This window comes from Pongo abelii, chromosome 7 (assembly GCF_028885655.2).
Source record: "Pongo abelii isolate AG06213 chromosome 7, NHGRI_mPonAbe1-v2.0_pri, whole genome shotgun sequence".
Lineage (NCBI taxonomy): Eukaryota > Metazoa > Chordata > Mammalia > Primates > Hominidae > Pongo > Pongo abelii.
This window is the reverse complement of record NC_071992.2, coordinates 86693100-86720816: the sequence shown is the minus strand read 5'-3', so window position 1 is coordinate 86720816 and position 27717 is coordinate 86693100. Positions and strand designations below refer to the sequence as shown.

Genomic DNA, 27717 nt, shown 5'->3' with positions numbered 1-27717 from the left:
AAGCCTCCCGTTCCTTCTGTCTCATTCCTTCTGCTCCCTCCCCCCGAAACCCCCAGCTGAGAGCTGGGAACCTGCGCCAGTGACTGCGCGACAGTGTTGACGGGCCGCGGCCACTGAGGAGCTGGGGAGAGAGGCGGGGAAGGGAGGGAGGGGCGGGAGAAGACCGAACCCTGGGAGAGGCCGTGGGTTGGGGCAAACCGATCCTCGCAGGGCTAAGCAGCTGCTAGTAATAGGCGCCCCCGGGAGGCAACGCATTTCCCCGCCCGGGACGCTCGTGGCTGCCGCTGGCGCGCGGGCGGCGGCGTGGAGAGAGCGAGCGCCCGCAGGAGCGATCCGCAGCTCAGGCGCCCGCTCCACCCGCAGGCCTCATCTGCAGACTTACCAAATCTTGAAGGAACTCAGCTGCCCCAGGGGGCTTTCTTGATCTGCCCTCACCAAGGCGTCATAAAACCCCCCTTACATCCACTTCTCCCACTCGAAGGAGCTCTCTCCTTTTCCTTCCTTGCATCCGAAGAATTGTGCTAAATAAGCGTTATTCAAAGCTCCACAAGGACGTGGGACTGTGGATGTCAGTTGAAGTCCCCTCACCTTTTCACACCCAGCATCCTTGCAGAGATGGCCACACACTTCCCATGGTTTCGGCTTCACTTAGAAGTATCTCTTGGGTTATCTTTTCCCAAGTACTTCCTAGAAGCAAAATAAGGAAATGTCTGCTGTCGCGTCGGAAGCTTAAAATATTAGACAAGTGTTTGTAAATGAAGAATTTGGAAACTTAAGAAAGTGTCTGTCTTGTATGGAAATCCACGACAAACCCACACGGGCTTTTATCTATCATTTTATCTCTCTCCATTATCCACATGAATATAAAAACCCCGTGATTTTACGAAGCATACGTAAACCACAGGCATTTGGCATTTGCTCTTGTGTTTCATTTCCATACATTCGTGAATTGGCAATTGGCCTTCAAAATCTATATATTTGAAAATATATCCTGAAAAAATAAAGCTTAGCTCAACCTTTCATGCAGTTTTTTTCTTTTTTAATTGGGGGAACGTTTTCTAAAGTCTCCCCCTGGCACCCGGCCCCAGGTAGAGTCCCACTGCTTTCACTGCCTCTGGTTCCACTACTTCTGTGATATCTAGCAATAAAATCTTTGCGGTGCCCAAATACAATCAATCTAGAATTTCTGTCTTTGGATGTTTAGATGATGCAAAGTTTTCATTACAATCTTGTTAACAGGTTTTGTTTAATTTAAGACATGTTAGAAAAGAAAAACAAAACACAACATTCTTATTGGGGAATAATTTTTCTTAAATCTTGACTTGATTGAGATATCAGAAGTAGCACTTTATCTTCTCCTTTCCAAAGAAAATTCGTTTTCGATTTTATTTATCAAATGATGCATCTACATTGACAGAAGTTTCTCTTTTCCTTTTATTTACAATAAATTATTTTTAGCCAAAAAAGGCACATTCTGAAGCAAAACAGCTTCCAGAAGCAATCCACTTTCTTTTACTTATCTGCCTACCTGTTTAGCTACCCAAAACATATCATAAAAGGATGTTCTTTCATCTTCTCTAATTCCTGAGGGCTTGACTGCTCTCTAAAGGAATGAAATTCGAATGTCCTGTTTGAAGGAGGTGACACATCTCTGTGTCTTAGATTTGGACAAAGAAGCTGTTCATAATCTTTGGTAAAATAATCTACAACTACTTAGAAACAGCCTCAGGGACTGCATCTCTCTTGTGAGCAAAAATCCCCACCACATGCTGCTTGTACATTTCTGTCCATAGACACGTCTCTGTTCAGACAATCACCTTCGCTCTTCCACTTTTATTGGATAAGTGCAGCTGTGAAGAACCAAAAACAATACAGACTGGGAAAGAACAATGGAGATTCTCGAATTCTAAAGCTGTACCATAATTTCTAGTTTCCCTTCTCCTCTCTTCCCCGCCTCCCCCAGTCTCCTATCCAATTTGCAGGACCACGTGTGCGGTTCTGCATCCCACAGTCTCTTCTCGAGTTTCTTATACAGTTTTTGTTTTTTTCCTCTCAAGTAGTCAGGGAAAAAAAAAATGCCGAGGGGGAAAAAGGCCTGAAATCGAATTGCAGATCCACCAGGCAGAGCTATAGGTCGCGCCTGCACACAGTACCAGCTCCCAGAGTCTCCCAGGACTTCTAGGAGACTGCCTCAAAATACACCAGCGTCCTAGGCTTGAGAAACGAGATAAGCCTTGTCTAAGAAGCTAGATTTCCGTAGAGTGAAGGTGAAATCGACGAGAGAAAACCCTTCTACCTGAGGTGAATTTCGCTTAACTATATGAACTGGGCTCAAGTCGTTTCTTGGTCTTTTGTCATATGATTCCTCCCAAGTCGCCACAGACCTGCGGGCGACCCCAGTCCCTCTCCCTCTTTCTCTCTCTCTCTCTTTCTCTCTCGCTCTCTTTCTCTCTCTCTCTCCCCCCCAGCTCAATTTTCATATCAAATGAGCCATCCACTTTTGATCCTTGCAACCACATTTGCAGTATTTCTTCACAGTAAACACTGCTTTGTGATGCAAACGATTTGATCAGCATTTCTAGCTCACAATTAATTTTCTGCACGCGTTTATATCCCCCTGTGTCCGGCCTCACTGGCAATCCACTTCCAACAGCACAGAGTACAGGTAAACAAATGCACGCCACGTTTTGCCTCCGTGGATGTCATTGCATCTGCTTGCATGTAAGAATTACCCGAGTTGCTGCGACACGACCCAGACCTATTAAATTAGTGACTTGAGACTGCTAAGAAGTTATACATAACTTCAAAGATTAAAAATTGTTATAAGGGATCACACTGCAATGACCACAGGGTTCATATGTTTTCTTGTTTACATATGCGTGTGAATGAGTAACTGGTTTTTACTCCAACAAACATATTGTCCCAGCTGATCAGTAGTTTTCGTTAGCTGTTATTTGTGTTTTCCTTTTGCATATATACATTCTATGATTTTAAGGGAAGTATCTACATTATGTTAGATTTAGGGAAAATTTGGTCTAGCCATTTACCTCATTATCTTCAGCAAATTAAGTGAAATCCTGGGACAAATATTTCAGAATAAAATGGCCAATAGTTGTTAGTATTCTGTGCATTCTGAAAAATAAATGATAAAATTTATCCTTTGGAGTCCCTCCTTTCAAACTCACCATAAACATATGGTTTTGAGTTATGATTCAGTTTATACATACATTTAATATCATGTAAGAGCACTGGTTTTAACTGATGCCATAAAGCAATTTTCAGTTTTGTTCCTTAAAGGATAGGTTAAAAATAATACATTTATTTGATAAAATAGAATATCCTAGCCAAACAATACACACAAACAAAATATCTCTGTTAGAAGAGAAACCACATGGAGGCAAGGAATAAACAAACAAACAAACAAAAAAGACAAGAAAACAAAACAAGTCAACCCCAATCAGCATTTCAGCTCTCTATCTGACAAATATTCAAGGACACTTAGATTTTCATTACCCAAAATAGCTTTTCAGTGCCTCTTGTTTTATGTTAAGAAGTAAAGACAATTACCATGTTGGAAACTTAATTTTCCTCACTCTAAATATTTTATACTTATCAAACAAACAATGTATTGTTTGCTTTCCTGTTTCCACTACTCTTTTGGCACTAATTTTGGCACATTGGTGGTGCTTGGTTTGGCATACAAGGCAAGGAAGTCTGAAAATTATTTTTACTGCTACCTCTAGGACTATTCTTCAGGTTTATTGTTGGCTAAAGGAGAGCTGCTCGTTTCGTCTCAATAGGCCTCCATCCAGTCTATGTTTTTATAGAATAAAACCTTTAATGTTACATCTTTTTGATGAATCCAAGCTTTCATATCCTGGCCTTTGTGAAATAAGGGTATACCTGTTCAGTTTTGTTTTTGCATGATGATAGAACTCACAGAATGAAATCGATTTTTCTTTTTAAAAAGTTTAACAGTAATTTACAACTGTAAACCAAAGTCAACAAAAGTACTATCAGCCATCCGCCAAAAGCATGGTCAGGAAATAGCAAATGAGATTTAACCTAGACAAGTGCAAGTAGTATGTCTAGGGAAATATAATCTAAAAGTCATAAACTTGAGGTCCACTCTTCATGAGTCAAACTTTGAAGCATTTCTGTTCTGCTGGTCATTGGGGTTTACTTGTGGAACATGCAGTTCTGTTCTAAACCATACGGGAAGGACAAAATGATGAATATTATTTTTAAAATTCACCTGCAATTTTATTCTTGAAGAAAAAGGTGCTATTTTAAAAATTCCCTAGTTGTGAGAAAAAATAATAAATCTGATGTTTGTTTGTCATATGATATAGACAGTTTAAAAGAACAATCAGCCATTGCCTTTTCCAGGGGGAGGGGGAGAACATGTGACTGACACATTGAGTAATCATATTCCGCAAAAGCACTTGCTAAATATCATCTATTTGTAAACGTCAGCTCACAAATGGATATGGCAATAAGTAGAATTATCTGGATAAAAGTAAATTGAAAGTTTAGGAAAGCTCCACCTATAACAGTTGACAACAAAAAGCATATATACAGACATATATATGTATGACAACAAAAACATATAGACATGTATGTATACATATTTATGTCAAGAGAAAAAAGTGATAAAATAAAAATTAGATAAATTAAGTTAAACATGCAGAAACATTTTATCTCAATAACTTTGATTCACTAAAAGGAAACGTTCAACAGGACAGGTTTTCCTTTTTAATTAATTAAACATACAGTAAAGTTTAGCATAGTAATTATTTATGAGACATAGGTAAAACATTACTTGAAAATTAACCTTAAGTCTTTGCTTTAGTAGAAATCTGGTCAAGAATCCTAGTGTTGCATTCCTCACTTGGTCTCCTAAGCTGACAGTGAATAAAAATAAAAGTAAGCTTGTTCCCTTCACCCCAGATTCTTTCACTGCATACCTCCCAAACCCCTGGTATAATTAAAGAATCTGGTGATGTCCTTTAGAAGTCTTGATGGGGAAATTTACTTCCTAATGTTAGCCAACAATAGCTTGTTTAGAAAACCAGTCCTAATGTAATAAGAAATTGGCTGGAAAACTCACAATTTATGGCTCATGTAATATATACCTATCTAGTGAATAAACGTCTCCCTAGTTTAGTTCATACATGTTTTAGGGGATCAATGTGCATATAAATTAATTTTCAGGTTACAGGATATTCCAGTAGATTAAAGAGTGCATGTACTTATATAAAGGTCCTAGAGCTTAGAGATTGTATCTTTAGTCTTAGTATAACTTTGTTGGCATTATTATTCTAGTGCCTTCAACTAATGCTCCCTAGACTGAAGAGATGCACTTTATATTGAAAGAGTTAACATAATTCCTCACCATAATAAGTGATTTAGCTAAGTGAAAGTAAAAAGCCCAGTATTGGAAACAAATGATTCATCCATTCAAAGTTTCTTTAAATTGTTTCTGTATATAAGAAAATTCCTAACTCACACCTGGGGAGTTGGCTTCACTCTAAGCTGTTCCCATATGGTCCAGTCTTCTCTTATTGATGCTCAGGAATAGATCTTGATCTCAGTTAATGGGTTGGATCTTCATTCTCCTTCTTAAGAATAACTCATTTTAGGTGTATTTGGAAGTTTTTCTATAGGAAAATACATTGCCAAACTAAATAATGAAGAAATTTTCAAAGTGTGTGCGTGTGTGTGAGACATAGAGACAGAGAGAGAAAGAGTGAATTTCTTTTAAATCAGGACTGGTCACAACATACCTAACCTGTCAGTGTAGGCAGAATATAAATGCTCAAAGAACTAGAAACTCTTGTTGATTTTTGCCCTTTGCCTTTCATAGAACTGTATTTGAGAATATGAATAGAACCTGAGTTTAAATGCACATTTCTATCACATGTGTTCTGTGTTTATGCCATAAGCCAGCATATAACTCTTACACTTCAGCAATTTTTCTGCCTTCATGTGAAAAAAACCATTGTCATGTCTTTATGGTACATAATTTAGGTTAGGATAGCAGTTAGGATTAACATGTTATAATATGTAAACAGCTGAATGTTCTAAGTCCAATATAAACTAACAGATACATAATTGACTCCTTATGGTATATTCTAGTTATTCATGGAAATTTTACAGATAAATATATCTATATCTATGTCTATATCAAGATATGTATGTAAACTCGAATATAACCTCAGATGGATAATTATGAATATATGTTCTAGCCTGTTTTGGCTTGGTGTTGCAAGGACATTTAAATTTGTATTAAAAATTTTATTCATACTTGTATTCATCTAAAATTTAAAAATTAAGTATACTTTAATCAAAAATAAAGCCATCTCTGGTGGTATAACTCATTTGAAGGTGGTGACCCTACACCCAGGCAGGACTGTAAATCCACGCTGTGTGCCTGTGACCGATTTGGGATTTGGATTTCTGATCTGGCTGAGTGATGTGTAAAAACCTCAAGTAGTCAACAGCTCCCTATTGGCTATGCATCTGAGGGGCTCAAGAGCATTGTTTATTCCAGCAAGTGTCTGGAATACATTATACTGGATGAATTGGCTCCTGCTACTCCTGTTTTGGAGAATATGAAGAATTTTATACTGTGCTAAAATAAATGTACTTTGTGCAAATAACTTTCCTAAATAAAAAATTCTGAATATGACTCTATCTTCTGAATCCACTACTGTCAATATTTTAAACATATGGCCTTTCTGGAAGAGTAGTGATGAAATAATTCTCCACACCTTCAAATTCAGAAACTGGTTCAACATTTAGATAGGTTTTTATCCAGGGCCATATGAAAGTGGTTTCCCTGAAAAAATAAAATGGTCAGATATTTGGGTTGAGAACTGTTCTCTCAAACTTAAAGAATACTAGGATAAAGTATCAAAATAATTCTTCTATTAATACATAAAAATTTTAGGTGATATGTTACTTCTGAATTATATAAATTGATTTTTTAAATATGATTTTCAAATAGATAGTATGCCTGCAATCTTTGACATGAGAAACTTTCATTGCCTTTGGTAAGTTCTTAGCAAACACTTATGTCTGGTAGCTTTGGGTTATTTTTTCTCCCCCCCCAATAAAATTTTTGGTCACCTAATCTTTAAGTCTCCGGATTTGCTTTTTTATGTTATAGTAATTCTTTATGAATAGGTAGAAAGCATAGGTAGTAGTTTCCTTTTCAAAAAGGAAAAGCCATCCTCATCAACTGGGTAATTTGGCTAACATTTCTATTTGGGCAAGGTATTGGGGTGTTATTGGGTTAACAGTTTATTGATGCATTGATTTCTACATGAAGTCTCCCTCACCCAATATACATGGTTTATTTTGGAAAGTTTCTGTGTCTGAAAACATAAAAATATCCAACAGTTAAGGACCAAAAAAATCAGTCTTTGTGTAGATTTCTGATTATTTCCTGTGTGTTGGTCTTATCTCAGAATCTATAATCTGTGGCCTTTGAAGGTGAAGGATTAGATCTCATTGTTCTGACTCTTCATGGCATCTAGCACAAGTCAACAGATACTCAATGACTGACAGAAACAATAGTAAAGTGTGTGAATCTAGACAATTTTGAAAGAGTATGTACAATAATACCTGCATTCATGCTATGCTTTCTACTTTCTAAGGCCCTTTTGCTTACATGATCTCATTGGATGTGAACAATTGAGTGGGGGATGGGGAAGGGATTTCATCTGAGGGAGAGAAGAGCCAACATTCTGATGCTCACTGAGAAGCGATGAGTCCTTATAAGAGCAAATCATCAAGGTATTTGCATATCTTTCACTGCTCCTGATTGGATTCCCCAATCAAGCAAGACGAAGTTCCTGGAGAAGGAACATCTCAGATTACTGGCTTGTAATGGATGCTTCATCCCATGCTGAAATACTTTACAGGTCGAATCAAGGTTCTGTAGCTCCCCTTAAGTTATAGAGACAAGGGAATTTGGGGGTTACAGAAACTTCCCCCTACCATCTCAAAGCGTCCCTGGTGCAAAGAAAGGCAAAAAGTTTAGAAGAAAGGACAATGGGTTAGGCCTGGGCATTTAGTCAAGGCTCCCCTGCCCGACTTTGGGGTAATCCATTTACCATTCTTGGCCTCAGTTACGCTATCTGTAAGAAGTTAGAATACATACCTTTAAGATCACTTCTAAAGGTATTTGAATCCCAGATGTTTTCATAAGTTTCAGGCTGACTGAATATTCCTTTACATCCAACCTACGGCCCCTCGCCCCAAATCACAAATCACTCCACCCATCCTCCCCTTCAGGACCTCCCCATGCACACCTAGCTCCCTCGCGGTGACAGAGCTAACCCACCACCCCCTCCTTCTGTTTCTGAGGCCTCTCCGTAGAAAACGCTGCAGGGGCCAGGCGTCCGAGACACCCCGCGGGGCAGTGGGCACCAGGCCCAGGCTCCGGCTGCAGAGCGGAGGGGCGTCGGGCCCAGGGAAGGGGCTGTGGGTAGGGGTACGGGGGAGACCCGAGGGGTGCTGGGAAGAGGGCTCCCCTCTCCAGCGCCAGCCCTGGTGTCGCTGTGCACTCGGAGCTGCGCGAAGGGCGCCCCTCGACCCGGAGGCACAGGAGCGTTTAGAAAGGAAAGAAACAGAAAGCCACCGCTGGCTCGAATTTCTGGAAGCCCGAGCCGGGTTTTTTGCCCTAAACACAGAGGCGGAACCCCTCTTAGCGCTGCCCTGGCCTCTCTGTTACCCATTTTCGGTTTGCTTTTGGAAGAACCGGTTCCTCAGCCCCACGTCGCCGCAGTTGTGACACAAGTAAGTGCAGCCGCGCTGCCCGGGGCCCGCCAGGGTCCCCCGCGCCGGCTCCCCACCGTGGCCCGCGGCGGCCGCGCTCCCGCCCCGCCCCGCTCGGCCGCCCCGCCGGCTTCTGCCTCCAGTTGGGTTGCGGTGACGAGGAGACGTTGTTGTGAAACTAAATCTGACCCTAGGTTCCCAGGCGGCGGCCGAGAGCCCGCGGCTGCTGACGCCCTCGGCCCCACCCCGGGGCAGGAGGGCGGCGATCGGCGCCCGGGAAGCAGCTGAGGGGCGCCGCGACTCCCAGCGAGCGCCGCCGGAGCCCCAGCCCGCCCGGGCAGCCTCCGAGGCCGAAGGCGCCGCCGCCAGGTACGCGAAGTCACCTGGAAGGGAGCGGCGCGCGCGCAATAATGGGGCCTTGCGCCGTGGCCGGCAGTGGAGACGTGCAGCCGCCCAAGGCCCGCGGCGTCGGGCGCTGCACGTGGAGGGATGTGTCAGGGGCCGGTTTGTTTTCCTTCGGGGAGGTGGTAACTGATTGGGACGTCGGGGGACGGAGGGGAGGGTCCTCTTGGCCTGATTTGATGTTGTGATTGCCATCTTAGACATGTGCGTGCGCTCGAAGTTCCAGTAATGGGAAACATCTGGAGGGCAGCCCAGGCAGGCAGATTCTTAGTCTTAGCGCTTTCTGGCCCAGGTCTTTCCTTTGGCCAAAAGTGGTTTGATTGGTCCAAGTCAAAGAGGCGAGTTAAAAGAAGTAGAGATGAATTGGAGGGGTCTACTTTCGGAGAAGTATTATTTCTGTGAATAATTAGGAAAGCAAAGAAAAATAAACAAGATCTCTGCTTTTATGAGGGTTGGGGACGTGTGGGTGGGAATAATGCCTGCTGTGTAAACACTTTTCATCGTTTTCTTTATGGTAATTAAGGCCCACCAGACTTTTGTTGTGGTAGAAAGACTGACTAATGCTAGGTAGGTAAATCATCTCATAAAAGTGAAGGCTTTCTTAAAAAATTCCAGTGGGAGAGTGACTGAAATCTGTCATGAAGTGTGAGTTGATTATATATTCAAAAGAATCGGGCCAGGCGCTGTGGCTCAGGCTTGTAATCCCAGCACTTTGGGAGGCCGAGGAGGGCAGACTGCCTGAGGTCAGGAGTTCGAGACCAGTCTGGCCAACATGGTAAAGCCCCGTCTCTACTAAAAATACACAAAAATTAGCCGGGCGTGGTGGCGGGCGCCTGTAATCCCAGCTACTCGGGAGGCTGAGGCAGGGGAATTGTCTGAACCAGGGAGGTTGGAGGTTGCAGTGAGCCGAGATTGCACCACTGCCGTCCAGCCTGGGCGACAGAGCGTTCAAAAAAAAAAAAAAAAAAAAAAAAAGAATCGGTAGAAAGTGTCTACTAAGCACAGAGGATCCTGGCTATGAGTGCAAAGTGCAGGAATAATGTAAGGGCAGGATGTCCATGTTGGTCAATGAAGGCATTCTTCCATTTTGTTCAGAGACACCAATACCTTCAATGTCCTGGGTCTCTCCTTTGAGTTGTTCATTCAGCCACTATTGGAAAATGTGCATTGTACCAGACATTTTGTTACATAGATAAAAATGGTTTCTGCATTGAAAGAGCAAGCAGTCTGGTGGACAATTGTGATCCAATGTGACTGGTACTCAGACGGGGAAAAAAATAGGTGTGCAAGGCTTCCTGGCAGAGTGGCCTGAATGAGACTTGGAGACCATGTAGGACTCTGGGTGGAAGGGGCATTGGCCAGGTGGAGAGTTGTTGGCACTAGGGGCATCTGGGAGTGGTCTGTGGTAGCTGCAGGTGAGCAGGAGAGACCTAGGGTAGACACTGATGTGCTGGGATGGTAGCTGGGGCTAGATTTGAACAGGGATGGATGTCAGACAAAATGAAACTAAATTAGACTGTTCCCTGCTCAAGAGAGAGCACAGTGTAACTTGTGTCCCATTTGGAATCTGTGAAGGCCTTGGAGAGAAAGCAGAGAGAAGTGCCAATTAAGATAGGGAAAAAAGGCCGGGCGCAGTGGCTCACGCCTGTAATCCCAGCACTTTGGGAGGCCGAGGCAGGAGGATCATGAGGTCAGGAGATCCAGACCATCCTGGCTAACGGGTGAAACCCCGCCACTACTAAAAATACAAAAAATTAGCTGGGCATGGTGGTGGGCACCTGTAATCTCAGCTACTTAGGAGGCTGAGGCAGGAGAATGGCATGAACCCGGGAGGCAGAGCTTGCAGTGAGCCGAGATCGCCCCACTGCACTCCAGCCTGGGCGACAGAGCGAGACTCCATCTCAAAAAAAAAAAAAAAAAAAAAAAAGGAACAAAATAAGAACTACGAAAAAAATCTAATAGTGGAGTTATTTAGCCTACAAAAAAGTCGAGATGTATACAAAAGATAATTAGAGAGAGAGGTGTTACAATAACAGTATTGGTTTACTAATTGTTATCTTAGTAACCTGAAATGCAATGCCTAAAAGTGTCTAATTTTTCTTAGAAAATTGACTTACGTGAATCTAGCAATTTTTTTGGATATAAAAAGCAGACAACTGAGTATATTGCATTATGGTTTTATGACCTTTTATCCTTTATGAAGTGCTTATACACTCACAGTTATTTATTGAGCATGTACTACGTGTAGGGTGCATCGTCAGTGTTTTCCATCCTATTAGATGGCATTAATGCCATTGTACTGATGAAAAAGCAGGTTCAGACTGGTTAATATTTCCAAGATTATAGAGTTGATAAGTGCCAGAGTTACAGACTCAAATCCCTACCCTCCTGCACTGAGTTTTCAGTCTACCCTTTCACTCATCCAGACTGGCTCTGCTTTTAGCTTTCTCCCATTCATCATTTCTGTCTGTGACTTGAAAGAAGAAAGCTAAAGTGATGGTTTTTAGGTTGGCATATTACACAAGGCTGGAATGGATATCCCTGTCATTGGCTTACGGAATCATGAGTCAAAGAGAATCTGAGTGAGCCTGACTGATAGACAGAAACCAGCAAGATGAGAATTTCACAGAAATGAATCAGTTTCCCAAATATAGAACAGCAGAATTACGACTTGAAAACAGGCCATTTGCAGAAGAATTTGAATATCCCTAAGCTCAGTAAGTGCCAATGGTGTTCAGATCCAGGGGTCATTGACCAACAGGTAGGTCCTTTGGAGGAGGATCAGAAAGTTAAGTAAGTAACTCATTTAAAAAAGATGTACAATCAGGTTTCAATCCTAGAGAGCAGAGCCTTTAGGAAAGATTGTAATCTTCAAATATTTCAAGGATCATTTTGTATAGGAGGATGTTGAAATATTGTGTTGGTGCAGAAGAAAAATTAACCTTAGAGAAGAGGGCTTTGATGATTCTATTTCAGCTTAGTATAAGGAAAAGCCTCCTAAAGACTAAACTTTCCAGTGCTGGACTAGGTGGCTTAACAAACTTGTCCAGAGCTGGAATGTTAGTCTTTCAGAAGCTTTCAGGAGATGAGTTTCTGTTCCCAGAAGTATTCATGCAGAAGCAGATTGGCTATCTGCCAAGGATGTTTCAGATGATTCCTGCCCTAGATAGAAATTTGGATTCCCTGACTTCCTTCTGTGACCCCATCACGACATCCTTTGCCATGTATATTTCTATCACATTATGCCACCCATTAACTCTTTTCTCGTAGTATTGAGGGGAGACCGATTTCTTGAACCTTTCTAGCTTTGCTCCAATATGAGTTGCCCTTTGGTTTCAAGGAAAGAGTGAAAGTCAAAGAAACCCTGAGTCAGTGCCTCTTTTCTGACAGCTTAATGATTTCTCCATTACTGTCTTTTTATTTTTCTTTTTTTGGCCCCTGAGACTGCAGTCCTGCAGTCTGAGTTCATCAGGCAATCCTTACTCTGGTCAAGAAGCAGTGAAAAGTAAGAGTCAGCATCCAGGAAATGAGGAAACTGCTTCGCTAAACTTGAGTTGTGGTTGTCACAGGTTGGAGGTGGGTGTTGGAGTAGAGCAGGAGGGCATTTATTTTCTCATTCCTGATTAAACACTAAAAAAATTAATCCTGTGGGATCATATCAATCACTGACATATCAACTGAATCTTAATATTAAAGAACATTATATGTTTCCTAATCCTCATCTCTTAAAGCAAGGATATGTTTTTCAGCCCCTTCTTCATTTCTACACCTAAAAATGAATATTGTTGGATGTTGAGCTATATAATTTACTCAAGTAGGAATAAATCTCACCTGCATTTGAGAGGGATATTGGTGGATAAACAGCTAAACAAAGATCAGCACTAACATCATGTTTAATTTAGAGGGGCAAAGGCTAGATATTATACCCAGTAAAGAAGGCAGTTATCATTTATCAGAAACTAAACTACAGTTTCTTACCTCCTTGACGGTACTGGGAAAAAAAGGTTGATAATTTATAGGAATATAAGTTGTGGCATATTTTTAAAACTCAACTTTGTTAAGCTTAGAGCTCAATGAATTTTGACAATCACGTACACCCATGTAAACACTACCCTTGAGATACAGTACACTTTCAATACCCCAAAAAGTTCCCTCAGGCCACTCTGCAGTTCATCACCCCCCAATCTCTGCTCCAGGTAACCACTGTTTGCTTTCCATCATGGACAAGTTGTTGTGGTATATTTTTAACATGTTAGGAGGTGTTTGGTGGTAGATCTTTCTAGATAAAAGTAAAGGATAAATGCAAAACCCAAAACTATAAAAACCCCGGAAGACAACCTAGGCAACACTATTCTGGACATATGAAGGGGCAAAGATTTAATGAGGAAGACACCAAAAGCAATTGCAACAAAAGCAACAAGTGAGATCTAAAGAGCTTCTGCACAGCAAAGGAAATTGTCAACAGAGTGAACAGACAATCTAAAGAATGGGAAAAAAATGTCTGCAAACTATGAATCTGACAAAAGTCTAATATCCAGCATCTATAAGGAACTTAAACAAATTTACAAGAAAAAAACCCCATTAAAAAGTGGGCAAAGGACATGAACAGACACTTTCCAAAGACATACATGTGGCCAAAAATCATATGAAGAAAAGCTCAACATCATTGATCATTAGAGAAATGCAAATCAAAACCACAATGAGATACCATCTCATACCACTCAGATGGTTATTATTAAAAAGTCAGAAAATAACGAATGCTGGTGAGGTTGCAGAGAAAAAGGCATGCTTATACTCTGTTGATGGGAATATAAATGAGTTCAACCATTGTGGAAGACAGTGTGGCAATTCCTCAAAGACTGAAAAACATAAATACCATTTGACCCGGGAATCCCATTACTAGGAATATACCCAAAAGACTGTAAATCGTTCTATTTTAAAGACACATGCACGTGTATGTTCAGTGCAGCAATATTTACAATGGCAAAGACATGAAATCAACCTAAATGCCCATCAGTGGTAGACTGGATAAAGAAAATGTGATACATACACACCTTGGAATACCACTCAGCCAAGAAAAGAATAAGGTCACATCCTTTGCAAGAACATGGATGGAGCTGGAGGCCATTATACTTAGCAAACTAAGGCAGAAACAGAAAACCAAATAGTGCGTGTTCTCACTTGTAAGTGGGTGCTGAATGATAAGAACACATGGATGCATAAAGGGGAACAACACACCCTGGGGTCTATTGGAGGGTGAAGGGTGGTAGGAGGGAGAGGATCAGGAAAAGTGACTGATGGGTACTAGGCTTAATACCCGGGTGATGAAATAAGTACAACAAACCCCCATGACACAAATTTACCTATATAACAAACCTGCACATATAGTCCTAAATTTAAAGTTTAAAAAAGTAAAGGAGTAGATATTTTGTATCTCTTCTCGTTTTGAATAAAGTAAGAAAATTCATCATTTAGGTGTAGTCATTAATTTGGACAGCAAAAATAACTGAGTGGAGCCAGTTTTGTTTGCTGCCAGTTGTTTGCAGCTTGTTATTTTAAAACTGATCCTGTAGAGTTAGTAGGCTGAGAAGCTGTTTCTGTGATATATTGTATCAAAACAACATTTGAAGAAGACTAGCAATAGTGGATGCAGCAGAATCAATATACCACCCTAGTAAAATTGCAAAGCTTCTTATGTGCAATTAGATTATGTTTTAGACGATTTTCTTTTGATTGCCTGAATTTCCTCATTACAAACAGGCTTTATAGGACTGTGGTTCTCAAGCTGTGTACGTACCACTTTCTCAAATCCCTTATGGGTGTGCCATCAATCATAATCAATTGTCACTTACTTAGAGTTTTCTTAATGTTGTTCACATAGTAAGTACTATATTAAAATATTTGTGGGTTTAATGTTCTTGAAAATATAGTTTGAATTCAATTTCCCTTACCAAGTAAGCATGTCATCATTCTAATTAGCATCAGTTCATTTGACTTTCTACTTGCCTTGCATTTTTCATCTGAAGTTAGAAGGAAGTCACATATGGTAGAAGCAGAAATTTGATCATATTTACTTTGATGCCTGTCTATTCTTTATAAACAGGCTTCATCCTTAAAACTTTAAATCAGCAGTACCAGTAAATGAGTGGAAAACCTATAAAAAGGTATTGGTGTATACATTTACTTCTGTAGAAACCACATCTACAACTAAGACTTTCACCAAGGTAGAGACCAACTTGTTTTTCATTAACAGCTTCAGTGGTTGGGATATACCCCTTTTTACTGTTTGAAAGACTGATGAGTATATGGTTTCTGAGTCTGACTCATCTGAGTATGCCCAATCTCTGTTTCTTTGATATAACCAAATTCCTTAGGAAGGCGAAGAAAGCACAGAAGAGGTGACAGACATGGCACCTTGTGGCTTCTGGAACCATGAAGTAGTGAGTTGAGTAGGGCTCTGGAGGTCATTTATCCAACGGTTCATTTCACTGCAGGCTTCTGTTTGTAAATTTTCTTAGAAACCCCTTGACTTGATATGTTTATTCAATCTGTAGTTGTAGTCTTCTGGGGACTTATTTCAGAATAGCCCTTTTCTTTTCTATAAAGCAATGTTCAGCCACTAGTTTCCTTCTGCTTCTCAGGAATGTTAGAAAACTCAACACTTGGTGAGAAGGCAAAGAGTAAAGTGATGGTGTGTTGTAATGAAAATATTCTTTCATCCAAGGAGCCACAAGTTATTTCCAGTATCTGATGGGTCTCTGGTTCATTAGAGATGAAAAATATGGCATCCAAAATGTAACCCATTTTTCAAAATCAGCAGGAAAAATTAAAATACATGTCATGTATGAAAAAAATAAATATTGTTTTCTTCCCAAGCGTATTACCCCCCACTCCCACCCCCACCCTATTTTTCTTCAACCTGGGAAGTCTGTCCCCATGGCCTGCCTGGCTTGACCCTTTTCTCTGTCTGCTTCATGTCACCATAATCTATACTTTTTCCAACTTTTCTTCTCCCTATCTTTTGTTCTAAAAATAGCCAGGATGTTTGTGATGAGCTAGAACTAAAATAAAAATAAGATAAGGTTTACCTGTACAATGGGGTGCTATTGCTTATTTTGTCAATTGCCTGGCTAGAATGATGAATAAGATAGATAAGAATAAGACAGAATAAGATAGATGTGTCTGTATAGAGTGAATATGGATTTAACTGAACCTGGGAAAACTTTAGGCTCAGATCTCTCACCTATTTTTTTGCTTTTCTAAGGAATAGGGATTGTTTGTAGAATTGGGAAGAAAGATTGGCAGCCCAGGGAGAGTTTAAATTATGGCAGGAATGCCAAGAATAGATTTTTTTTATTTTATGTACTTTAAAGTTTCTGTGTTTAAAGCATTCTGTATTTTGAAAATTAATAGGCTTATGGATTGCAATAGGGCATAAAATATCACTTCCAAATATGCACCTCTGAACTCATCAGTATAATTACAATGTCATCACCAGTGGCCCAACTTTCCAAGGCTTCTGGGCCCCCAAGGGGGATTTTATATGTTTGCAAATGTTTGTCAGATTATAGTCTCAATTTTATGTTTTTCTGCAGAGTCTGTTAGATCAGTACCTAAATCTAACATTTATTGCCATAGTTTATTTGCTAGGATGTGTACACTGATTTCAACTCCTTTCCACTCCACTCTCCCTAGAGTGGCAAATATAAGACACTTCCTAAAACTTCCATTATTCCTGTATCAGGTGAGGCTACCTAACAAAATTAGCTTTTCATTAACAGTCCAAAATCTTGCTTTCTAAAGCATCCCCTTCATTCATGGTCAGCAAAGACCATGACTGAGTTCTTCTCCTCCACTTTCCCTAGCCGGGTTTCTTTGAGTGTAGGATTGAAGAAGGCATAGTTCCCTAAGGTGTTGGAAAGATCAAATCAAATGTGGCCATCACTCCTGTTTCCTTGTTGTCTGGGAGGCCTTCTGCTGTTCCTCATGCCACCTGCCCATTCTGCTCAGCAACAGATGCCCATGCAAGCATCTGGCTTGGTACTGTGAATGTCAGTCAGGCGCTCTACCACCTGGAGCTGTGGGTGCCCCTACCCTGTCTCCTGTGTGTTGTGGTGGCCTTGGAAGGGTCTGCATGCCACTCTCTGCTCTTCTTAGATGGCCTCATACAGCTACAAAATATGGAGAGTCAGGCTATCATTAAATGCATCTCCAGCCTAACACTGTGCAGCTTTTTCTCAATTTTTTTTTTCAGTTGACCCTTTTTTTCTACTTAAGGAGTTGATGTAGTACATTTCAGGAAGAGGCTTTTCCTCTATGCTTAGGGTGAATAGCTAACCCAGAATGTTAGACTTGGTAGACAGGGCCCTAGATGCCTCTTAGTCCTTGTCTTTTTATGAAGGAAAATTTCACTTCAGGGGTCAATAGAAGGGTAGGATTCCACTGTGTACAACTCCAAGGGGCACCCCCCTCTGGAGGATACCATCATAATTGACTCAAAAGTGCGTAAATAAAGGATTTGGCCATTTTGGGTAGATGCACAAGTGAGTGATTAACCCAGTTCCCTGCTTTTACAAGGTGTTGGGGATGGTTGGTAATGGCCACCACACTTATGGCACCTGTCTGTAGGGACACCTCTGACACCAAGGCACCTGCCTCTGGTACTCCACACATCTCTCCAAACAAATATTCCACTAATCCTCCATCAGTGTGTCCCCCTACCTAACCTATACCTAGATTAGCCTACCTGGATAGTCTTCTATTCCTTTTCTAGAAACCACTCCTAGGTTTACACAAAGCCTCTAAGAAGTTCACCTCTAAGTTCACCTCCATATATGTTTATGTGTAGGTCTATACAGTTTTGTAACTAGTTGCTCTCTATGTGTGTAGGTAGGCAGGCAAGTAGGTGGATAGATAAACATCAAGTCACCAGTTTTGCTTAAGCCTGTTTCTTAGGATACTTGAAATAAAGCTCAGGACCAGAAATTTTGTGGATGCTTTCAGTTGATTGAATGATAGCACCACCATTTAACTGTCTACTTAATTCTAGCTCAGAGTTTACAAGTATTCAAAAGTTGTAATGTATCAATAACATTCATTCATTTATTCATTTTATTCATTCATTCAAAATATTTAATTAGTGCCATATGTGACTAGAACCAGAGTGTAAGGCATGGTTCTGTCTCTCTTGGAGCTACAGTCTAGCAGGGGAGACAGGTAGAGAACTAATTGCAATTCCACTAGATGAGTGCTATAATAGAGACAGGCTTATTTATAAACCATGAAAGACCAAGTCCAGCAAGGGAATTAAAGGTTTACCAGAGCCAGGCTCCTAAATATCAGTAGACCCAGTCATGTCATATATTTCATGGTTTGGATTGACATGTAGAAATCTGGAAACAACTATACTGATTTAGCAAGCACTGGAGGATTTGTAAATAAAGTCCATGGCTCGCTGTGATTTTTTGGTTTTTGAGTGGTAGTCTTTTTTACTGGAGGCATCTACCTGAAGTCGATGAATGCTGACTGTTTTGACTTCTCAATAATCTGTCTTTTCTTTTTAGCCCAGGAAACAATAACAAACATGAAATTTAGTACAGAATAGTTTCATCTTCAGCAGAAATAAAATTACAAATGAAATACCTTTCATGCTCATGTAACTTGACCATTCTTAATACCTTAAACTGTTCAGTAAGTTCAATATGGAAATATGGGAAAGAAACACATGGGAAATAATCCTGGAATATCAAATGTACAGATTTTGATTGAAATGTGTTCACAAGACAGGTATGGAGAGGATGGGAATTTATGGGAAATCAGAGGGGGCTTTGTCTTAGACCTGCTCCCTTCTGTGAGGAATGAGACTGGGCTTTGTCTTACCTCATATAGGTGCACTGTGGGCAATTTGTGTGAAAGCACTTGGTAAACTGTAACGCATTTTACCAATGTAAGGCAGGATTATTATCATTATTTTAAAATCCCACCTTGGTGCCTGGAACAGTTAATGTGCCTCCTAAGAGTAACTTAAGCAATGAAAACAGTCTAGGATATTCTGTAGTATCTCTTCCCTAATTATGCAAGGAATCCTCTAAAAGCAATGCTGTTGAATTTTAAGATTCTGTTCTGCAGTTGAGTACAATTCAAAATAAAGTGTTATATTTTCTTGGCGTGACATAGCATGAATACATTCATACGATTTTTATTTACTCACAACTTGACATTATGAAATTGTTTCTTGTTAAAATTACAAAAACATAGTGCTTTAATATGGCTTCTCTAAATTTTAAGAATCTAGTTATTTATGTTTTATGTTGTCCAAAAAGCATCAACTTTATGTTGACAGTGGATTGGGCGTACATTTGCAGCATTGATAATGTTGAGCAAAACAAACAAGTGACAATTCTCCTAGGACTTCAAAATTACTTCATAAATAAACCATGCTTGGAATATTTTACCTGAAAATTATGTGTGAAATACATAGACTCATTACATTATAAAATATGAAATAGTTGTGTAAAATATAAAGCTGCAAGATATTCATTTAAAATTTCTCATTTTCCAGATGAGAGTACTAAGGTTCAGATAGCTTATGTTATTCTCATGAGATCATTCAGCTGTTTAGTGGCAGAGTCAGAACCTGAATTGAAATCTCTTGACTTCCACTATAGTAGCTTTCCTAATATGCGAGCAGGTAGAAATTCAAGTACTTTTATAAAAAGTGATACTGAAGTTACACTACTACATGTTCTCTGTTGTGTAATTTTATCGTGGTAATACTAAGATTGCATTTTACTTTTTGCTTAAAATTACATGTGCTGCATTAGTGTTTATGTGCGAGGTAGAATAATTGCTCAGTTGCCAAGCTCAAGCAAGAAAGCCTGAGAGTATCTTTTGAGTACCTCATTTGAGCATGAGCACCAAAATTAATTCTGAACGTTAGGAAATTAGAATGGCATTTAAATTGCTATATATTTTTTTGAAGATAGCTACATGTAGAATGTATTTGAAAATACCACATTTACTGTCCATGTTTTGAAGCATCCCCCAAACCCATTCTTCCTGAAGGTGTTGAGTCTGAAGGTGTTGAGTCTGAAGGTGCAGACTTGATCATCCGTGAAACTGTGACCTAATGTAAACTTGCTAAGAAATAGTATAATAATATCCTTGCCCTAAGGGTAAAACACTCAACTCTGGCTTTTTCTCTTTCATCCTTGTTCAGACTACAATCATATTTCTTTGTTAGTATTTCCTCTTTGCATTGTGGTGCAGCTGACGTTGATAGATAGCATGGAGAAACTAAATTCAAAAAGAAAAAAAAAAAAGAAGAGAAGAAAAAAAGCTCTTGTACTGCTGGCTCAAAAATAATGTGTGCGGAAGGATCTTTAGCTGCTCCCCCTGCCTCCCTACCATCCTTTCTTTCCGTGGGCTGCAGCTGCTGACAGCAGACACAACTGAGCTATAATTTGGCCACATTTGGCTCATGTAAATTGTGATAAACAGTGAGCCCATATAATATTTATTTTAAAGACTCATTCAGTGAAGGTAAGTGTTCTTGACTTGTGTATACATGCTGGTAAATGGAAAGCTGCAGATGTGAAGGCCAGCTCTGAATTTCATGCCACACAATTAATACAGCTGTGTGATGCTCTGTTGTTCACAGGTGCAGGGGTGTTGGAACCCTTTGAAGAAGTGTGTAGCTAATAGCCCATACATAATTCAGAAGAAGTCTTCAATGGAAGACCCCCGGGGGATAAATGGACAGTCTGTAAGTAAACAGAATGTCAGTCCTAAGGAAAGAGTTATTACTTTTAAAATCATCACGGCATTTTTATTGTAACCTGAGTATCTCGAAAATTGTCAAAAGCTCTGTACCAATGTACCAATTTTTAATGATTTTGAAGGTTATGAATTAAGTAGTACACTGTTTCATCAGCCTAACCTAATTTATATCTTTTCTCAGAGGTATCAGTTATCAAAAGTAGAGTCATAGCAGAAAAACCTAACCTTTAGTATTATGTAATTATCCCAACATGCATAAGATAATTTTTAGGCTTACAGTTTCTTTGCCTCAGGGAAAGCATATGTTTGCCTCATAAAACTTAAATTAATGTCAATTTTTTGGATTCTTTTATATGTATTTGTTTTATGAATATACCCGTGTGTATGTGTCTACAAAATAGGTTTTTAGTGAAGAAGTTTCACAGTTTGATGAACTCTCGAATGGGCTTTAAAATAAGAGAGCCTTAGGTTATATTTTATTTGTTGATTTGTGAGCGGAAGAGAAAGGGTTCGCAGATTTTCTACAGGTTTGTATCAGGAAGAAAGAAAGCTACCTTTGGTTCATAAATGAATATTCCCAATTAGGGGTCATCTTACAAATAACCTTTGAGTTATTTAGAACTTGAATAATTCAATGAATTTTAATTTAAAAAAAGCATATTTCAGTAAGTTAAAGTTGTTTTCTTGGAAAATTTCCATAGCAACATTTAGGGCAGCATCCATGACTTACACTGTAAGTCCCCTGGTCAGATACGATGCTTTCAGACATGTGATTTCATAGCTCAGCTTTGTTCACAGTAGAATTCTTTTTTTTTTTAGCTTTCATTTCTTTTTTAATATTTTGTTATTTAGTTTAAGTTCTGGGATACATGTGCAGAACGTGCAGGTTACATAAGTATATGTGCAACATGGTGGTTTGCTGCTCCTATTGACCCATCCTCTGAGTTCCTTCCCCTCACCCCCAGCCCCACAACAGGCCCTGGTGCATGTTTTCCCCCTCCCTGTGTCCATGTGTTCTCATTGTTCAACTCCCACTTACGAGTGAGAATATGCAGTGTTTTGTTTTCTGTTCCTGTGTCAGTTGGCTGAGGATGATGGCTTCTAGCTTCATCCATGTCCCTGAAGTATGATCTTTAGTAACACTGTTGTGGTTCTTTAAATGTATGTTTTACAAGACCTATTGGTGTTATGCAATAAGCAGGAACTCTAATGGATGGGAATTTTAATAACAAATGGTCAAGTGCTACCAAGGTATCTTCACAGTCACACTGTACGCAATTACAGAGTGTATTTTATGGATCTTCTAAGTCAACTTGTGAGATAATTCACATAAAGCACTTTGAGATCACTTTGTGTCATGTAGCTTTTACCCTAAACAGAAAACGAACTCAACCCATTTAATTCATTTGTTTGTTTGTTTAAACTCCTATGTTGGGTCTGTGATATTTGAATTTATTATGTTAAAATACTTTTGTAGCTCATATAAAATTAATGAAAAATAAACTCATTAATAACTTCTTACTGCCACCTTTTATGAACTCTGCTCTCTAGATAGAGGCAAGTTGATACACTGGAGAATCACCAACTAATTTAATAATATCTGCAAAGAAATGCTGCCAATAATGTTTCTTTTGATACCTTGTATTATGCAAATTCTAATTTAAGACAGAAGATATTAAGTAAGATTTGAGACTAAAATAACAAATAGGCAAGAAATGTAAAGATTAAAAGAATTTATTTTGGCCATCATAATAAAAGATATATGAGAGGGCAATCTAATTGCATCTCATTTTGTCCTGTTTTTATTATGTGAGAGTGAAGCATTTTCAATCTTGAAAGGTATTTGGCTATCTCAGAGGTACAGAACAAGGAAGGGGTATTTCTCACAGGCAAACTCTGTATGGCACTGATTGGAGAATCCGTATCCTGGCAATTTGGCAGCTGACTGCTCAGCCAGGAGGTGTCACAATCTCTTCAGAGGCCTCCTGTGAGGCCTTGGGTGAACTCCTCGGGCTTCCTATGTCTCTCAGGTTACTCCTTTCCTTTAGGAAGCGGGGGAGGGAGGCTCAAGATGGGAAGAGGACCTAGAACGTAGCTGAAAACATTAAGGTAACTCAAGAGTATAAATAATTTAAAGGTGGTTGCGCTACCGTACTCCAGCCTGGGCGACACACCGAAGGCCCTGTCTCCTTAAGGAATTGAAAAGAGTCCTGGACCAGTATCCAAAGTGCTCACACTTCCAAACATGATTGAACATTCCCTTGCTCATCACGTTCATCTTTCACAAGTTTATGTCACAAAAAGTTTCAGCCATATTTAGAGTGAACCCCTGTGCCCACTTCAACAGTTAACAGCATTTGGCCATTCTCATTCCATCTTCCCCCCACCTACTCGTCACACCACCACTGAAAGATTGCTGTTTTTCTTTACAGTTTTTTAAGATAAAATGTATATGGATTAAAAGGCACAAGTCTTAACTGCCCCATTGTGACAAATGGATGTAGCCGTGTAACCTACACCTTGTGTCATAAATTGGAACATCTCCATCTTCCCAGAAAGCCCTCTTGGACCCTTCACACTCAGTACTTCCCCAATACTCATCCTCTCACCCCATAGGCAACCGCTGTTCTAATTGTTTCCACTTTTCATCAGTTTTGCCTGTTCTAAAAGTTCATGCAAATGGAATCCTCAGTGTGTTTCTGGCTTCTTTCACCTAGGACCATGTCTGTGAGAGTCATCAGTGATGTTGCACATGTCCGTAGTTATTCTTTTTTATGGATGAGTTGTATCCATTGTGTCCATGATATATTCTTTTAAAAATATATTAAATATATTCCAAATACTTCTCTGGGAACCTTGATTTTTGCATCTGTAAAATGAGAAAAGTAAAATCCATATAACCTAAGGTCCTTTCCAGCTTTATTGTTTTGTACCTCTTTCTTACACTCTGTAGCCCTTTGCTCACAGAATTACACCTGCTAATGGTGCATTCTGGATTGTGCCTTTTCTAGTAAGGCTGAAATACTTGCCTCCCTAAGCATATTTCTGATAGGAATCGGACCTTTGATCTTGTCAGAAAGATGATATTAAAGACAAAATAATACTTCTTGAAAGTTTTTTCACACAATGCCAGCTTACAAAGCATATTTGTAACTCTCAACATGTGCTATTATTAGTATAATATTATGAATCTTTATTGCTTTTGTAAACAACAATTCTTTCTCAAGCCTCAATGGTTCTTTCTCTACTACATAGATACATATGTGACAAGATCGAAAGAGAAGGTGGCGATGCCTCTTCATGTCTTTCTTTCAGCGCAGAGCTCTGGGCTGAGGAGGAGGCTGGCAATAGCTACCAGTGTACTTTTGGCTCCATGATGTCTGCAAAGCCTAGAGAGTCTCTCTCTCTGGGGGAAAGGCTAAGAGGAGCTTCCCTGTGCTTTCAGTGGATGGGAGGGTGGCAGTGCAGGGAAGCCCTTAAACAAGAGTGTGTTCATTTCAAGGGTGTGTGTGTTCATTCTTCATCTTGGTGCTACCACTGTCATTGTGAGATTTGAAGCTAAAAATTCTGAGGGGACTGATGATACTTGAGGGAGGGGAAATAGTTAATCGTATGAACATTGAAAAGTGCAATATTCCTATCATGTAGCCTCATGACCCTAGCAGAGCTTTGGAAATGTGTCTATCCTATGATGAAAGACCATGGGCAGAGGTGAAGTTACTTCTTATTTTGATCCTATGTAGACACGACCCTGAGTAGAAATGTTAAATCAGAAAGTCCACCTTTCTAATTCTGGAAGGTTCTGCTTATGTGTCTCCCACATTTAGGAAGAGTCAGTAACACGTGTGATTTTGTAAGTTCTATCGGCTCTTCTCTTCACTTCATGAGGACATCATGGAGAGGAGGAGGTTTGTGGGCTTTCACATCATTTCTGTCATGATCTTGGCCACTCCTCTGTTCGCCTCTGAAGGGTTCCCATCTGGATGAGCACAGTTCCACTCTCTTAGCAGCCATGGCAGTGGAACTGCTGATACCTTATTGGTTGTCCTGATCCAAGGTAAACACTGGAAACACAAGCATCAAACAGCAGAGCTATAACTGCTTCTTTCAGTTTCTTTAGTTTATGAGGATTTCTAGAAAGAAATCATGTCAAGATAAAAAAAAAGCACGTACTCACTTTTTAAAAAGTGAATTTTAAAAATAAATCATTCTATTTTCATTATGAAGTTGTGAGGGCTGCAGTTAAAAACCCACCACTCGATAACCCAAAACCTGTGTCTGAATCAAATAGAGAGAGCCTAGTTTTTTGGAAACTACATTTTAGACTTGAAGTCATAAGACCTGGTTTTACCTTTTACTAGCTGTATGACCTGGGGCAGGTTTATAAGCATCAGCCTCTTCTGCTATAAAACAGATATGATAATATTTGCTCTGATTTAAAATCACAATTTTGTAGGTCAAGTGGGATCACGTATTCAAATGTTCTTTGAAAACGAAAAGCGCAACATAACTCTAATGCACTTTTTATTGGAAACGTCTCTAGAAAAATGAATAAATGACCATGAATAAAAAATTATCTGGCCACCTGCAAGTCTACAATACAATTTTAAAAATGTGACCATCACACCTGCATCAGGTATTATAAACACCAACCCCGCATATGTTTGATCACGATGTTGTCAGCTCATGCACTGGGGGGTGGAATTAGGTCTCCCAAGACTCTAAAAGGAGCATTTTGTTCTAAGTGGTAGATACTTAATTTTCTTTCAAAAAATTTAGATGATGATATTCTAGATCTTTGTGGAATAATTTTACTTTAGGGCTCCATTGTACTCTCATAACTGTACCTCTTGTGTCTCCTTTAAGTTATGATAAATTTGAAGTGCTAACAGCAGCTTTTGCTGAGATGCTGGGTTTTGCAAGAAAACTATTAAATAAAACATGTATGTACGTTATTCCTGTACTTGGAGATTCTAGAAATAAAAGGTGACTTTTAACCAAACTGGAAAAATTAATTATTTATTTTTTAATAGAAAGAAACCCACTCTTTAGCAGAAGTTACTAAAAGTAGTTATACAAGTATAATACACATGTAGAAGTGAAGTTAACTGGGAAATTTTATACTAAATCGGGGTTGCGTTTATTCAGCTTCACCCCAAGTGAGATATTTTATGTAAGTGAAACTTTTAGATAACTTAAATATAAAACCATGAAATCCAGAGATTTAGAATTTCATTTTTTAAAGCAGAGCATCTTTATTAGAAGCCTGCATTCTTTTCTCAGGACTTCTGTAACAAAGTACTACAAAGTGGGTGGCTTAAAACAACAGAAATTCATTGTTGCACAGTTCTAGAGGCTAGAAGTCCAAATTCAACATGTTAGCAGGGCCATGCTCCCTCTGGAAACTGGAGGGGAATCCTTCCTTAGCCTCTGGGAGTGCGCCGGCCATCCTTGGCTTTCTGTGACTTGTAGCTGCAGCACTTCAATCTCTGCCTATATTGTCACATGGCCTTTGTCCCTCTTACATCTGTGCCCCTCCTTCTCTTCTTATAAAGACACCAGTGATATTGGATTAGGGCCCATCTTAATGACCTCATCTTAATTTGATTACTTCTGTAAAGACCCTATTTCCAAATAAAGTCACATTCACAGATACTGGGGATTAGGATTTCTACTTATTGTTTCTGGAGAGATACAATTCAACCCATAACAAAAACTAATAAGAGTGTGAGGCCTAAACCCTTATCTTTTTGTCTACCTATCCCCCTCCTGTCTCAGCACCTTGAATAACTCTAGTTTATGTGGTTGCAAGTAATGGAACTTATCATGAGCTGGCATAAGCAAACAAAAGGAAAGTCTTAAGAAAGAGGGCATCTGGGGAATTCAGGTAATTTTTTTTCTTTTTTCTGCACATTTTATTCAGTCCTCTTTTTGTTTATAGACTGGCTTTCTCTGTTCCCCTTGCACAGTGCTGGCTAACCACCATGGTTTATACATTACTGGGTCATCCACCATGTAGGAAGAAAACCTCTGACCGGTCCTGGATGCATCATGATCCTGTACCTGATAGAGCAGGTCGCTGCAGCAGAAACACCACAGTTCCCAGAGGAGGGGCTGGGCTGACCACCCAATAGTTGGCTATTGGGATGGACCTTCAAAAACTCCCATTTTGAGATCATTGAAGCACCAGTTTGAAAGCACATATCGGATCCTACCTCATCATTTTACAGATGGGGAGATTTAACCCTTGATATGCCATCACCTATAATCTATTTGATGGAAGTATCTAATAATGAATATATAATTATTTTCCAACACTTAAAGCTTTTTAACAACTATCAGTTAAATGCTGTATCTCTAGGATACTAATTTTTTATGTTTCTGTTTATCTATCTGATAGCAATGATGATTTGCATTTTCGGCATGAAGCATTAAGGCCTAGAGTTGGGGTAGTCTTTTTGGATGTGATGGGTACTCAGCAAATAGATAATAACTTGAACTTGGGAAGGCAATTAGGCATAGTGAAGAGAACCTTGACTTGGATTCAGAATTTCTGGTTCTGAGTCACAGTTTATTCTAAGAATTCTTTCAATAAATAACTTCATGAAAGTCATTTCAATTTCTATGCCTCAATTTTGTTTTTTACCAGTAGAGATAACAGACCTATATTGCTGGGTCCCCAGGATGAAGAAATAAAGATACCATATGCCAAAGCACTCTGTAAACTGTAAAGCAGTATATACAGCCACTAGC

At 39.6% G+C, this 27717-nt stretch overlaps 1 protein-coding gene and 1 long non-coding RNA gene across 14 annotated transcripts in view; one reads left to right on the top strand and one right to left on the bottom strand.

Annotated features, from left to right (window-relative positions):
* The window catches only part of LOC129061045 (uncharacterized), a 52293-nt gene extending 43125 nt beyond the window's left edge, over nucleotides 1–9168 (bottom strand). For 3 of the 7 annotated variants that reach the window (XR_010141202.1, XR_010141200.1, XR_008528010.2), the window contains exons 1-5: nucleotides 8168–9168; nucleotides 7763–7859; nucleotides 5512–5660; nucleotides 3048–3132; nucleotides 589–687 (exon numbers count right to left, since the gene is read on the bottom strand). This is a non-coding gene — a long non-coding RNA (uncharacterized LOC129061045). Of the gene's footprint in view, nucleotides 1–588; nucleotides 688–1365; nucleotides 1851–3047; nucleotides 3133–5511; nucleotides 5661–7762; nucleotides 7860–8167 lie in introns of those variants that run through there. The other 4 variants (XR_010141201.1, XR_010141198.1, XR_008528012.2 and 1 more) reach the window with 3 other exon arrangements.
* Nucleotides 8463–27717, top strand: part of EYA1 (EYA transcriptional coactivator and phosphatase 1) — a 357313-nt gene continuing 338058 nt past the window's right edge. For 2 of the 7 annotated variants that reach the window (XM_063726689.1, XM_054561758.2), the window contains exons 1-2: nucleotides 8995–9153; nucleotides 20846–20950. In XM_063726689.1, the coding sequence (XP_063582759.1) occupies nucleotides 20918–20950 (33 nt within the window). In that variant the 5' untranslated portion in view covers nucleotides 8995–9153; nucleotides 20846–20917. Of the gene's footprint in view, nucleotides 8806–8994; nucleotides 9154–10295; nucleotides 12763–20845; nucleotides 20951–27717 lie in introns of those variants that run through there. The other 5 variants (XM_054561759.2, XM_063726690.1, XM_054561757.2 and 2 more) reach the window with 5 other exon arrangements.